The following is a 14,037-nucleotide window of genomic DNA, read 5'->3' on the forward strand; positions in this document are numbered from 1 at the left end:
GGTCAGGAGCCAGGCAGCGGCGTTTTGGACTAGTTGTAGGCGGGACAGGGACAAGTGGCTAATTCCAGTATATAAGGAATTGCAGTAGTCTAGCCGGGAGGATATGAAGGCGTGGATGACCTTCTCAAGATCTTTGGGTGAAGGGAAAGGCTTGATTTTGGCAATGGTGCGAAGTTGGAAGAAGCTGGCTTTAATTACTGCATTGACCGCTTTGTTAAATTTAAAGGCCGAATCAAATATCACAGCAAGGTTTTTGACTTGGGGCTTGACCAGAGTAGACAGATTGCTTATGCTGCTGGTGGTCAGTTTGATGGAGTCAGGGGGGCCGAATGATATAACTTCAGTTGATGAAGATAATTTCCAAACACTGTCAATGACTTAAGAATATAATAATCAAGTGCCTTGTATTAATATATTCCTTGTATGAATCATGTTCTTATGTAAGCAGGAACATGCCTTTTCTGTGTTTCTGCGTGTGTGTAACTTAGAATATTAGGTGCCACTTAGTCTGCATATGTACAAGAGCATGTTTAGACCAGAAGTGATAAGAAGGGTCGAACTGTGCTTCTTCCGACCTTGCAAAACTTCCATCCTTGCCTCGGACGTCAGAAATCCACCACGTGGTTATCTCTGCTGAACGCTAAACTTCTGTCTATATAAACCTTGTGCGATGTGTTTATCATTGCTTCACTTTCAGCCTTGTGTGGGAGTGAGCCCGATTGCAATTGTTGTTTGTCTAATAAATATACTTATATGCAGCTCCGGAGTCCTGAGGTAACTAGGGTGAATTTTCACCTATCATCAGTCTTATTTTCATTTAATTGTAGGACATTTTGTGCCATTCAGCACTTACTGTCCTAAAGGCAGTCCAAGAGACTGTTTAGATTTCGCCAGCCGTTAAGTTTCAGGGGGAGATGAAGCTGTGTGTCATCTGCATAGCAATGGAAGGAGATGTTGTGCTTTTGAATAATTTGACCAAAGGGGAGCATGTAAATAGAAAACAGGATGGGACCAAGGATGGAAACCTGTGGGACCCCGCAAGAAAGACTAGCAGGAGAGGAGGAAACATTTCCTAAATTCACAGCAAACTTCTATTGCTGAGGTAGGATGAGAAACAGCTCAAGGCAATACCACTAACACCAACCCCACACTGAAGATGGTCAATTAAAATGTTGGGATCCACTGTGTCAAAGAGGTCAAGAAGAATCAGAACAGCACAGTCACCGGAGTCAAGAGAGAGGAGCAGGTCATTGGATACTTTTAACAAGGCAAACTGTGTGCTATGATGACACCACCAGCAGGCCTCCATTGAAATGAACTGTCTCCGTGGATGTTTGTGTCACATGGGTAGAGGTCATAGGCCTGTCACTCAGGTTTTCCTATTATGGTTTCATAGACCTGGTCAGATACATATTGGATAAAGTAACAAAAAGTGAATGGTAGAACTCAATCAAGCATATTCTGTTTTGGGGTCTGAAATGATTCTGAAGTTGCAAATGAAAACAAACTGATTTCAAAGTGCAAGGCATTTGTGTACTCACAGTAGAAGGAAAACAAACTGATTTCAAAAGTGCAAGTCATTCGTGTACTCACTGTAGAATGAAAACAAACTGATTTCAAAGTGCAAGGCATTTGTGTACTCACAGTAGAAGGAAAACAAACTGATTTCAAAAGTGCAAGGCATTTGTGTACTCACTGTAGAATGAAATGAGTGGGCAGGGAGAGGGGTGTCATACACATGACCATCCAAGCCTGAAACAGACAGGAAGCCATTTGTTTGAGATTTGTGTTTATGACTTCTTTGTTTAAGATTTTCTTTTCAACTGAATGTTCCTACATGACCAAACCCTATTTCATGACATTATTGGCATTCATGGTGTCTTTATGTCTATATTTCATTTTCCACTGAAAGTGTTTACATTATTTGTCAACTGAAACTAATTCTACTTTCTACAGAAGAAAGCTTGAAAGCTGGAGACTGTATTGCTTTGCAGTACCATGACAGCTGAAAACATACAATAGTGTAAAATAATGTGACTTGCAGTTTAATTTTCCTCAGTTTTGATTCAGACCTGCTTGATGTTGGTTGATGCTTGATGTTGAGTCACCACCTTTTCTGCTGCATGATCTGAGTGCCTGCTGAGGATTTCTACCAGCTGAATTAGGTGTCACCTGAGCAGGTCCACCCAGTAGTTCTGGGTTTCTCATAGTATTTGCGTAGGTATGGTTGTCCTTTTTGGTAAACTAGAACAACATAGAGCATTTTAAAGCATAAATATTTCATTTATATCTCACTGTAATGATATGAATCAGAAAGGCTGTGAATATAATCAAATCCAAGGGAATGTCATTCATGATAATGTTTTCATATATTATGTGATGCTTAATGTGTTCATGGTGATGACACAAAAGGCATGGGTTTCACATCCAGGAAATCAACCATATTTACCAGGTTATTTATACACCACGTGTACTACTTATTTAAGCTTGAATGCTTGGATGAAACTGTGGAATTGTTAAATGAATAATAATTGTAATTGTTTTTACTCACAGGTATTTCATAGACTGCCATATCTGAATGAGAGAGACAAATGATATTTATTACTGCAAACATTACTTTAGAAAAAATAACATTTAAGGAATATGAATGACAAAAAGCTTGTGATTATCGTGCATGAGACAAAATAAGTAATCAAAATCAACTAAAACCTCTTCTTGTAGGGTCTCCAGGCAAACTCCTGTTATTGAAGGGTCCAGACAGGACACACATTCACACACACACACACACACACACACACACACACACACACACACACACACACACACACACACACACACACACACACACACACACACACACACACACACACACACAGACATACAGAAGGAAAAAGTAATCACTAAAGGACAGTACATCTCTTTGAGACTAAAATTACTAATTCATTTTACACACTGAATGTGGATTAAAATCACACAATATGGACCTGAGGCTTGTTTGAAAGATTTTCTTTTTTAATATATAAGTGTAGATATAGATTTTCTCCTCCTCTCTCTGCTCCTCTCTCTGCTCCTCTCTGGCACCTGGCCAGCCATCAGTGGCTTCACTTGACACTGGTGAGGGCACTTCATGACTGATTTATACATTATCTGTTAACTTGAGCAGTATCTTATCATCATCGGGGCCTGGAAAGAACTAACCTCAAGTCCAGTGTGTAGCCTATTTTGGGTGGAGTGGGCTTGTTTTTGGGTAAACAGGCTTAGCTCTGGCTGACGTACATGCATCTAGCTAACACTGAGAGAGTACAAAAAACCCAGGGTGAGCTTCCAGTTGGGGGAAGAGGGGGAGGGGGGAGACGACGATCTTCAATATTTGGAATGCAGTACCGATTTTAAACTCTTGGTTTCTGGGTTACATATTGCTCCTTTAAACTTTTTCATATATTGGCCGATATAGTGGAAATTGATGCCTACGCACAAGATGCGTTGAACTCTGCTTGATCCAACGATACCTCGTTGTTGAAATTCAGGCATACAGTTGACACAAAAGTGACATGCAAAATGTCAAAAAGTTTAACCATATGGTTCTAGTGGGTGCTATAGACTCCAACGATGGGAGAAACAAGTGGAATAAGAAGAAAAGGTAGAAACACAAAGAGGGCTTCACCCCCAATTAAAGACTATAAAGAAAGGGATTATATGGTCAGGAAATTACATTTGTTGGAGATGATGAGATTTTTATTGTGTCTGTGGTTTATTACATTTCTGGGAATGTATTACATTTGTGAGTGTGACACAGGGATACCTGATAATTCAATGTGTGTGGACAGTGATCGTCCAGTCCAGTGTTAACTGACTGAGGAGTGAACTTACCTTCTCTTTTTCAACAGAAATACTGAAATGCCAACCACTGCCACAACAATGAAAAGAACTGCTGCAATTATGCCTATAATGGTCCCTATTGGCAATCCAGGTTGCCCCTTCTCTGTGGAAGAAAATAACAAATTAAATTAAAAAATCATTACATTTACACCTGGCTAAAATCCTCCAGTATGTAAAACAGTGCACGTTGGCAACACCAATGCAAGTATGTAGGATTTAAAACAGTCAAACAAGATATTCTCTTCGTCAGCAACTAGGGTGTGACCTTACTGCTTGTTATGATTATGAGTAGCTATGACTGTAGACAGATGTGGCACACAATGTTACTGGTCTTATTCTCCAACTGATGTTGTTTTACTTGCTGAATTAGTCTAGCATAATGGCTATACATTACCAATCAAATGTATAATAGCCAAAAAAAAAAAAAAGTTATTTCACATTTTAACTTTAGGAAAGGACTTGAACACCATGCAACCACTGTGTAAATGTTTGAACGGTTTTGCCATAGTGATCAGTGCTGCAGGTCCTACCAATCAGATATTGATAATAGCTGTATAGCCTTAGTGCCATTACACCTCTCAGCTTCCTTTTGGCTTCAAAGGTGTCTTTCAGCTCCACACAAAACTACAACTGATTGACATCATATCATCCTCCTGTGGAAGTATGGAAGTAGACATGGAAGTCATGGAAGTACACAGACTGAGTGAAAAGATGGTGTCCTGAAATTACTGAATAAACGTTTCCTTCATTATAAGTGGGCTATGGAACAAAAATTCATACAGGTACAGTATATCAGAGGATTCTGAAAGAATGTGTTACCTTTGACAGACAGTTCAAAAACTGCATCAACTGTGTGTCTGGTAATGCTGTTCAGAGCAGTGCAGGTGTAGGTTCCACTGTCTTCATATTCACTCAGCTCTTTGATGTATGAAGCTCCAGTCACACTTGTTTCTGTCCCATTAAATGCCCATGTGTAGGTGCTCTCAGGGACGGACTCAGCAGTACAGGTCAAATGAACTAGACGACCAATCTCTATGGCTCCTTCTCCCATGATGTTTACTTTCTCTGGTCCGTCTGTAACAGATGTTAGCCAGTAACAAAACACATTTCAACCAAGTTTAATACACGTGTAATAGCTTGAACCAGTCCAAAACATCATGCACTCACAGTTCACAATCAGTCCTATAGAGACTGTCTCAGAGCTGAAAGGGTTGCTGACTTGACATGTGTAAACTCCATTGTCTTCTTTCTTTACTGGGCTGATGGAAACTGTTCGGTTGAGCTCATCGATGTTAACTCCTTGCAGAGGATTGCCATCCTTTCTCCACTCTCTGGTGATGATGGTGCCCTGTGCATCGCAGGTTAAGTTAACAGAACTATTACCTGCTATCAGGTTGTCCCCAGTGATTGTAATGGCAGCAGCAGATATTCTCTCTGTGTGAAGTGGAAAAGAAGGGAACAGAAGTAAATGACTACCAGGTTTAGATTGTTTGAGATTTAATCAATTCAGAGATTCAAACCACACATGCAGAGCCTTCTTGCCTTGTGAGCTGTTTAAAATAATGCTTTTAAAAGGATTGCATTCATGAGAAGACATGCTAGTTATTCAAGCTAAAACACACTCTAGTTATAAAGAAGAACCTCATATGTCATCATGTTAATGGAAGGTGTGAAATACCATAACATAGGGTGGACCCCATGACAACAGAGTAGTCATTCATTGTATTATTGCCCCACACGACTCAAATCAATCTCTTCCTAAATATCTGAATTCACAAGACAAACTTCTACATTTCTAAACTCAGTACGGGTTGTTGCAGCCTCAGGTCTAACACAAGATGTACCTGTTGAAACTTTTGATTAATATTCATGGGTATTGACAGCAATTTAATTGGAATAAAGCTGATGGAAACTCAACAGCTAAACCAATGCAGCCCAACCCTTCAGTTCTGGCAGTAAAGTCCCTTCATCTTGTGCATGTCTGTGCACTTTATATTAACAGATGCTAATTGATCATTTAAAAAATGATTTAAGCTATGTCACGTTAGTGAAACTCTGAAATCTGATAATCAAGCTATCAACCGCAGAAATGACCTCTGAGCAGGAATGTTGCTTCTTACTGGTATAATATATTGCCATACTGATTAGATACAAGAGGATTAATAGTTTACCTATTCAACTTTAACAGCTCTTTGAAACATTTTCTTGATGCACATGTACGTACATGAGACAGACAGACAAAGGGAAGAGGAAATGGATGCACAGACATAGACATGTTAAATACCTGGACCTTCCATACCAAAAACCTTTTGTTGCCCTACCATAGAAATAGACTATACATCAGGTGTTGGTGGTCTTCACCAGAGAGGGCCGGTGTGACAGTAACATTTATTACTCCCGCTAATCAAGCAAGAGCAAACCTCATAACTGCCAGTTGAATGACTCATCTTACCAAGCACAGTGATTGTTGATGGTGATGATGTTTCAGACCTAAGGGTTTTACTGTTATAGGCCCGGCAGCTGTAGGCACCGCTCTGATTGGCCTGAACGTTCTCCAGTCTGAATTCTCTGAACTCTGTGTCTAAGGACATTCTAGCCATTATAAACTGTCCCCTGCTTACAGGTATTTTCCCATCAGAACTTAAAACTGCCCTGGTGAGACCCCTCCTGAAGAAAAGCAATTTAGACTCTTCAGTTCTAAATAATTTTAGACCCATCTCGAACCTTCCCTTTCTAAGCAAAATCCCGGAAAGAATTGTCTTTAAACAGTTAAATAATTTCCTAGATGCTAACTGTGTATTTGACACCTTCCAATCTGGTTTTTGTTCCAATCATAGCACAGAAACGGCATTAGTCAAGGTTGTAAATGATCTCAGGATTAATGCTGACTCCAAAAAACTATCTGTCTTGGCCCTTCTGGATCTGAGCGCAGCCTTTGATACTGTTGATCACAATATCCTTATTGATAGACTTGAAAATTGGGTTGGCCTCACTGGTCCGGTCCTAAACTGGTTTAGGACCTATCTAACTGGCCGGGAATACTTTGTCGCCCTCGGAGACCACAGCTCAAAAAACATTTGTATGACCTGTGGGGTCCCTCAAGGTTCCACTTTAGGGTCCTTACTTTTCAGTCTATACATGCTACCCCTTGGTAGTGTAATTAGGAGGTACAACATCGACTATCATAGCTATGCAGATGACACCCAGCTCTATATTTCTGTAACACCCAACAACTACAGCTCTATTGATTGTTTGGTAAATTGCATTTCTGATATAAATGTATGGATGTCACAAAACGTTCTCCAGCTAAACCAAGATAAAACAGAGGTATTAGTCATTGGTGAAAAAAACGAAAGAGAGAAACTATCTGCACACTTAAAAACACTAGCACTTAACACCAAGCACCAAGCCAGAAATCTAGGCGTCATACTTGACTCAGATCTCAATTTTGAAACCCATATCAAAAATATAATTAAAACATCTTTTTATCACTTAAGAGACATTGCTAAGGTGCAACCGTTTCTCGCTCAGGCTGACACCGAAAGACTGATGCACGCGTTTATCACGAGCAGGCTAGACTACTGTAACTCGCTTTTGTCTGGTCTACCAAAAAAAGCCATTAGTCAACTACAAACAATACAGAATGCAGAAGCGCGAGTCCTCACTAAAACAAGACGGAGAGCGCACATCACACCAGTATTAAAATCACTGCACTGGCTACCTGTTAGTTTTAGAATAGATTTCAAAGTTCTCCTACTAGTCTATAAATCACTCCATAGTCATGCACCTGAATATATAACAGACATGCTCTCAAGGTACACACCCAGTAAATCCCTGAGGTCCTCCGGCACTGAACTTCTAACAGTTCCAAATACCAGGACAAAGAGACATGGGGAAGCAGCTTTTAGTTTCTATGCCCCCAACCTTTGGAACACTCTGCCAGAATACCTAAGAATGGCTGAAACGGTTGAAACCTTTAAACATGCACTTTCAAGTGTTTTGTAACCTGTAAAATGTATGTATTTAACATTTATGTAACATTTATTTATTTACTTATCTGTGTCTCTTTACAAGTGTTTGTAACCCCCCCCCCCCCCCCAGCAGCTGTCTCTTAGTTTGACGATGACCGTGCTGAGTAGTCCTTTACGGTGCCAGTGCGGTTAGTACGTTTATTTTATTTCATTTATTCATCTCTAGAAAATCTGTGTGTTTTTTACAAGTGTTTGTAACCCCCCCCCCCCCCCCTTTTCTTTCCTACTGTGAGGCGCATTGTGTTACCTCCTTGTATGAAATGCACCGTACAAATAAAGTTTGATTTGATTTGATTTGATTTGATTTACCAAGCACAGTGATTGTTTATGGTGATGATGTTTCCTTACATCCATGCCATGACCTGCACATCCCTACATTAATTATACTATTTAAAATGGAGTGTCCCAGCCCTCACTCATGATTGACTGATACGGTATGAAGATTCCATTGTATCTCCCTAATTTACCCATAGCTGTGACCATATCTCAATGTCCATATTAATACGCTGGAGAACGTTGAAATATTGATAAGGTTACAATTACCAAAAGGCTAAAATTGATCCATCAACTGCCAATTTTAATATGCTTTGCAGATAAACAGTGGGTGAAAATGTGAAGAGAATAGAATTTAGAAATTCAGTGTGAAACAGCGGTAACGTTTATGAGAGGAAAATACAAGGATTAGTGTTTTGGCCAGTTGTGGTTTCCTGCACTGTTATTTAGAAAACATTATAGGTTTTTACATTTCCAAATTCTACAAACACACTAAAATGGCTTAGTGCAAACATACCATATGTGTTAAAAATGCTGCCTCCACCAGCTGCATTCAGCTGTACACCCCACTGTGCAGGCCACACGGGATCTCGGGGTCTATTGGGAAGTCACCCAATCAGTTGATCCCAGGAGTCCGTGGGGCTCGTAAACAGTGGAATTTCACTGACCATCTGGTCAAATCCAACAGTTTCAAGGTTACCCTTTATTTCATGTCCGTACATGCCCTCTCATCCCCCCTCTGGCCTATATAAGACCGACCCTCCTCTGGCCATTGTGTGGGTCAAGTAAGCAGAGCTGGAGAGGAGCGTCAAGTAGTTGGACAATTCAATCAGACATTTGCGATCATTCATACCGTGCGTCTTTGAGAACAAACCACGGTTCACGGTCTTCAATCATTCAAGGATTCATTGTTGGATATAAGTCCTTTACACGGATAGTTATATTCATGGATCATTCGATCCTTGTCAGCCAATGAATTTAAGTCTTTTACAAAGATAATTATATTCACGGGCATCATTCATTCATCTACCACTTCATGTCTTGCGAGTGTGTGTGTGCAATAAACTCCGTCATCATTGGAACTTTGGCATCCGTTCTTGTTCTAACCGGACAAACCTGTGGCGATTGTCACCTATTCAGTAATCAGCATACAGTCCTTTTGGGATTTATTCATTCAATATCCCCTATTTTATAATATGTAAATGAGCTCGTAGACATATATTATAGAGAGTGTACGTACCAAACACTGTCAGTGATGTGACTCCCTGGTATTCTACACCACTGATGGAGATGCTCACAGTGTACTTCCCAGTGTCATTGTGAGTCAGCCCCCTGAGCTCCAGTGAAGCGGTGGTTTTGTCCACAGAGATTCTGTCAGCATAATCAACATGTGCAATCTCTGCTTCGCCAATTGAAGTGAAGATTGTAACTTCTCTATTTCCTCTGAAACTCCAGCTGATTGCCTGAGGTGGTGCAGATGGTGGGTTAATGAGGGTGAACTCCACACTCTCTCCTACTACTCCATTCAGAGTTCCATTCAGTAGTAACTCATTTTGGCACGAGCAAAATCCTAAAGGACATGAATATGGACATATCACATGAATATCTCACCATGGCTGTAGAGAAAGTGTCATAAACTGCCAATAGGATATGAACCTTTGCTTAACAATGTGTTTCAATACATAAGTAAACAAATCAGTGAGTACTCTACTATTAAAATGTCTGCTCATTCTTACCAGTCAATGAGAAAATAATTAGGAGTTCTCTTATAGTCCAGTATAAGATGGACAAGAATACAATAATTTAAAGAAAGTATGAATATGGTATTCAAACTGTTTTCTGTCAGACATAGAATAAGTCTATGAGGCATGAGTTTTGAATTTGTTGTGAGTTCACACAAAGTCCTTATCTCTGCACTGTCACACCATGAAATGAATGTCTCTTACCAAGTGCTCAGAGTAAACACAGGATAAGTGAGATGTGTAGATCCATTCAGCTGGTTGGGCTCAAACCGACGGAGCCAGGTTCTCTGATCCTGTTCTAAGTTCTCTGATCCGGTTCTAAGTTCTCTGATCCTGTTCTAACTCAGAGACAGTCCGTACTTCACAGAGGATCACAGAGAACTCACTTTTATAGTAGGACTTTGACAGTATTGCAGGCTTGGCTCCTCAAAGTTTCATTTAGTAAATGTGTAACCACCTGTGTTGATGTCATATCAGCACTGCAGAGACTAATGCTGAATACCTACTGCCGTCTTGTGGTCAAAAACTGACATGTGTCCTTCGAGACCAAAGAATAGTGACCTAGCCAACTCAAATGTAGTGAACATGATGTGTGTGGTGTTAACTGTGTTTCTGCAGCTCAACAGCCAGAGCTGGTACAGACAACATGCAGGCCCTACCTGTGCTGTGAGCTGCTTTGGAGACACATTCTGCTAAAGCTCAGGAGATTGCTTAGGATTGTGGTTGGTGTCACAAGGATACAGAGATAAAGATCAATCCCAAGTCCCCAGAAGGGCTTTGTAGGTAATTATCAAAAGTGTAAATTAAATAAATCAGGAAACTCAGGGCAGGTTTAATGTGCACTTTATTGTTGGTCAACTGTCAGATACTGTATCTGTGAACCTTCACTCTTTATAAACAGCCAGTCAGATGGCACCTCCCAATTTTGGTACCTTTCTGTAAAAAAAAGAATAGAACTTCAGAATTCTACATTGTAGTCATGTATATAGTATAAGCTAAGCGTTTGATTTGACCAAAGGGTAAATATGAAATGAAATGTAAATCTTACCAACTCTCGAGATTAAAATGTAGGGGTGGTCATGGTTAGGTACGGGTATCTGATCATGAAAAGCAGAGAAAACAGACAAACTCCTCAGTGAGCAGAAACAACATTCATACTTACTTTTCTGGGCTCTGATGTGTTCAAGTGCCATCTTAAACCTGACCAGTTCATTGGATATCCCCCACAACAACATGATAATATTTCCCACAACAACATGATAATATTGGGAAATATTGTTGGAACAGTGGGTACTGTATATTGACACAGTGAAAAACATTTCATAAAAGTTTACTGACCTCTCTCTGTATATACTTCTGAAAATACTCTACATGTGCAGATATGGAAATACAGACACACAGACACAGTTGCACAAACACACACACACACACACACACACACACACACACACACACAAACAGACACACACACAGACACACACAGAGACACAGTTACACAAACACACAGACACACACAGACAGACAGACAGACAGAGAGAGAGAGAAAGAGAGAGGTTAGAATGATACAGCAGTATAATGTAAACATTTCATTTGCAATGGAATAGTACAAAGCTCAAGAGGCAATGGACAGACTGAAACAGACAGAAAAGCTACGTTCATTAATGGCACTAGCGCCCCCCTAACGTATGGGTTAGGCGATGCACCACTCTGACATTTACACAGAAAGTGAAACTGCTAGTTTCATTTAGTTGTTGGCATAGCAGTCATCACATAATGGCACCTTGTGCACATGTAGCGGAGACATCCATTCAACTGTGTAGAATTAAATGCATTAAATTGCTGGATGAAAATAGCGTGTTTACAAGAGTACAAACAAATCAACCGTTCCTAAACTAGCCGCTTTTCTAGTGTAATCTTTTACACACTTTTACACTCAAAAAACAATAGACATAGACCATGCAACATTGTAATAGTGTGCTGTTTGATGTTACATTTTACATTTACATTACATTTAGTCATTTAGCAGACGCTTTTGTCCAAAGCGACGTACAAGGGAGAGAACAGTCAAGCTAAGAGCAATAAAAAGCATGGTGTAACAATAAATACTACTTTACATGAGAATTAGAAAACAACGACCTAGAAAAAAGGAAAAAGAAGTGCAGAAATGTAACTGCTGAAGTGCAAGTTAAGCGCTAGTCAAGGTGCCAGTTAGGAAGGGAGGTGCTCTCTGAAGAGTTGGGTCTTCAAAAGCTTCTTGAAGGTAGAGAGGGACGCCCCTGCTCTGGTAGTACTAGGCAGTTCGTTGCACCAACGTGGAACTACAAATGAGAATTTTACACTCAAAAAACAATAGACATAGACCACGCAACATTGTCATAGTGTGCTGTTTGATGTAACTCACCCCCTTTTCTTGCAATAGAAATAGCATGGCACAACAATGATGGCTCCGACAACGATCACACCCAATGTAACGAGTGCCGTGATGACTCCCTTACTCAATCCACCCGCTCCTAAAGACATGAATCAGTCTCAGTATTTTTTTTTTAAATCAATGATCTTTTTATTGATTTCTCATCTCATTGCAAACAAGACGTATACAGTATACAATTTAAATCCCACCACCCATCCCCCCACCCCAAACAAAACAAACACACAAAGAAACAATACAGGAAAAAAAAGAAAAAAAAACTGACCAAACTTTATCTCTGTTGTGTTCAAAATCAGAAAAGCCACAGTGCTCAGTAAGGTAAACCATCAATTATCGAGGACTAGTCCTCAATTATGTCTGAAGTGCTGACACTGTCAAGAAAAGGGCTCCAGATCTTATAGAATGTATTCACTGATCCTCTGAGACTATATCTAATTTTCTCTAATGTGTACTAGAGTCTCAGTATTTGTTTGAAATTATTTTGTGGAAACACCAAATCACCTAACGACTGAAACGTCCCACAATGTCAAAATGAAGGAGAGGGGGGTGGGGTGGGGATGGATGGAGGGAAAAGCCTGAATGCCATTTGAAGGATGGAAATGAAAGAAACGATTTACCGTAGACCTCCAGTGTGGTATTTCCTGTGTGTTCCTCACCCTCCTCTGTAACTATAGTCAAAAAGTAGCGCCCAGCATCGTTGAGTGTCAACCTTCTCATCTCCAGCGCGGCTGTGGTGTTATCCAGAGAAACTCTGTCAGTGTACGCCGCACATGTCGTAGAGTTGAGCACGATGATATCCTGATCTCCAAACCTCCAGCTGACTGAGGTGTATGGCAGAGAGGGAGGGTTGAGTGTCTTAAACACCACGCGTTCCCCTTCCATTGCACTGAAAGCTTCTGGTAGCAGCCCCCCCTGACATGAGTAAAGTCCTGATGGGCAGAGTAAAGGCAGTGATCATCTATGCCTCACCTCCACATTTATATTTATATACTATTCAATGAAAACTCAATCTGATATACCGGTAGTACTATAAATGATTTCGATAAGAATTAAAATGAGCTTTTATTCGTTTGTCAGCCAATGGCTGCAGTCAATTCAGATCAGGTGCCTCAGGCTTTGATCTGAAACTAACCCAGAAGTATTTTATATTAGAATGGTCCTCTGAACAAACCCTCATGGTTTGGTATCGTTTATAGCTCTTATCGGCAATTAAACACGTCAAGGTCCCAGTAAAGCTCTTACTGACGGTCTCCGTTTACTTCCCTTAGTATTACACAGTATACCCATATCGTGACTTTACCGGATTGTGATTAACCAGATTTTCAACTGTAACACATACACCTCTAGACCTTTAGAATAGGCACTAATACATACACCTCTAGGCCTTTAGAATAGGCACTAATACATACATACACCTCTAGACCTTTAGAATAGGCACTAATACATACACCTCTAGGCCTTTAGAATAGGCACTAATACATACATACACCTCTAGGCCTTTAGAATAGGCACTAATACATACATACACCTCTAGGCCTTTAGAATAGGCACTAATACATACATACACCTCTAGACCTTTAGAATAGGCACTAATACATACATACACCTCTAGGCCTTTAGAATAGGCACTAATACACACACCTCTAAGCCTTTAGAATAGGCACTAATACATACATACACCTCT

General features: G+C 40.2%; 1 protein-coding gene and 1 long non-coding RNA gene across 2 annotated transcripts; both read right to left on the reverse strand.

Annotated features, from left to right (window-relative positions):
* Positions 1–1,549: 1,549 nt before the first annotated feature.
* Positions 1,550–6,470, reverse strand: LOC122133282 (carcinoembryonic antigen-related cell adhesion molecule 20-like). Its single transcript, XM_042709126.1, has 8 exons — positions 6,332–6,470; positions 5,047–5,313; positions 4,699–4,953; positions 3,871–3,982; positions 2,710–2,738; positions 2,552–2,574; positions 2,073–2,244; positions 1,550–1,752 (listed from the first exon to the last, which is right to left on the reverse strand). Exons 1-8 carry the CDS (start codon positions 6,468–6,470, stop codon positions 1,565–1,567), a joined length of 1,185 nt encoding a protein of 394 aa, XP_042565060.1. The 3' UTR covers positions 1,550–1,564.
* Positions 6,471–10,751: 4,281 nt separating this feature from the next.
* On the reverse strand, positions 10,752–13,058 carry LOC116222500. The gene is made up of 5 exons (XR_004164698.1): positions 12,971–13,058; positions 12,327–12,435; positions 11,264–11,292; positions 10,974–11,022; positions 10,752–10,861 (listed from the first exon to the last, which is right to left on the reverse strand). It is a non-coding gene; the product is annotated as an uncharacterized LOC116222500 (long non-coding RNA).
* Positions 13,059–14,037: the final 979 nt, after the last annotated feature.

Source organism: Clupea harengus, chromosome 11, assembly GCF_900700415.2.
Source record: "Clupea harengus chromosome 11, Ch_v2.0.2, whole genome shotgun sequence".
NCBI lineage: Eukaryota > Metazoa > Chordata > Actinopteri > Clupeiformes > Clupeidae > Clupea > Clupea harengus.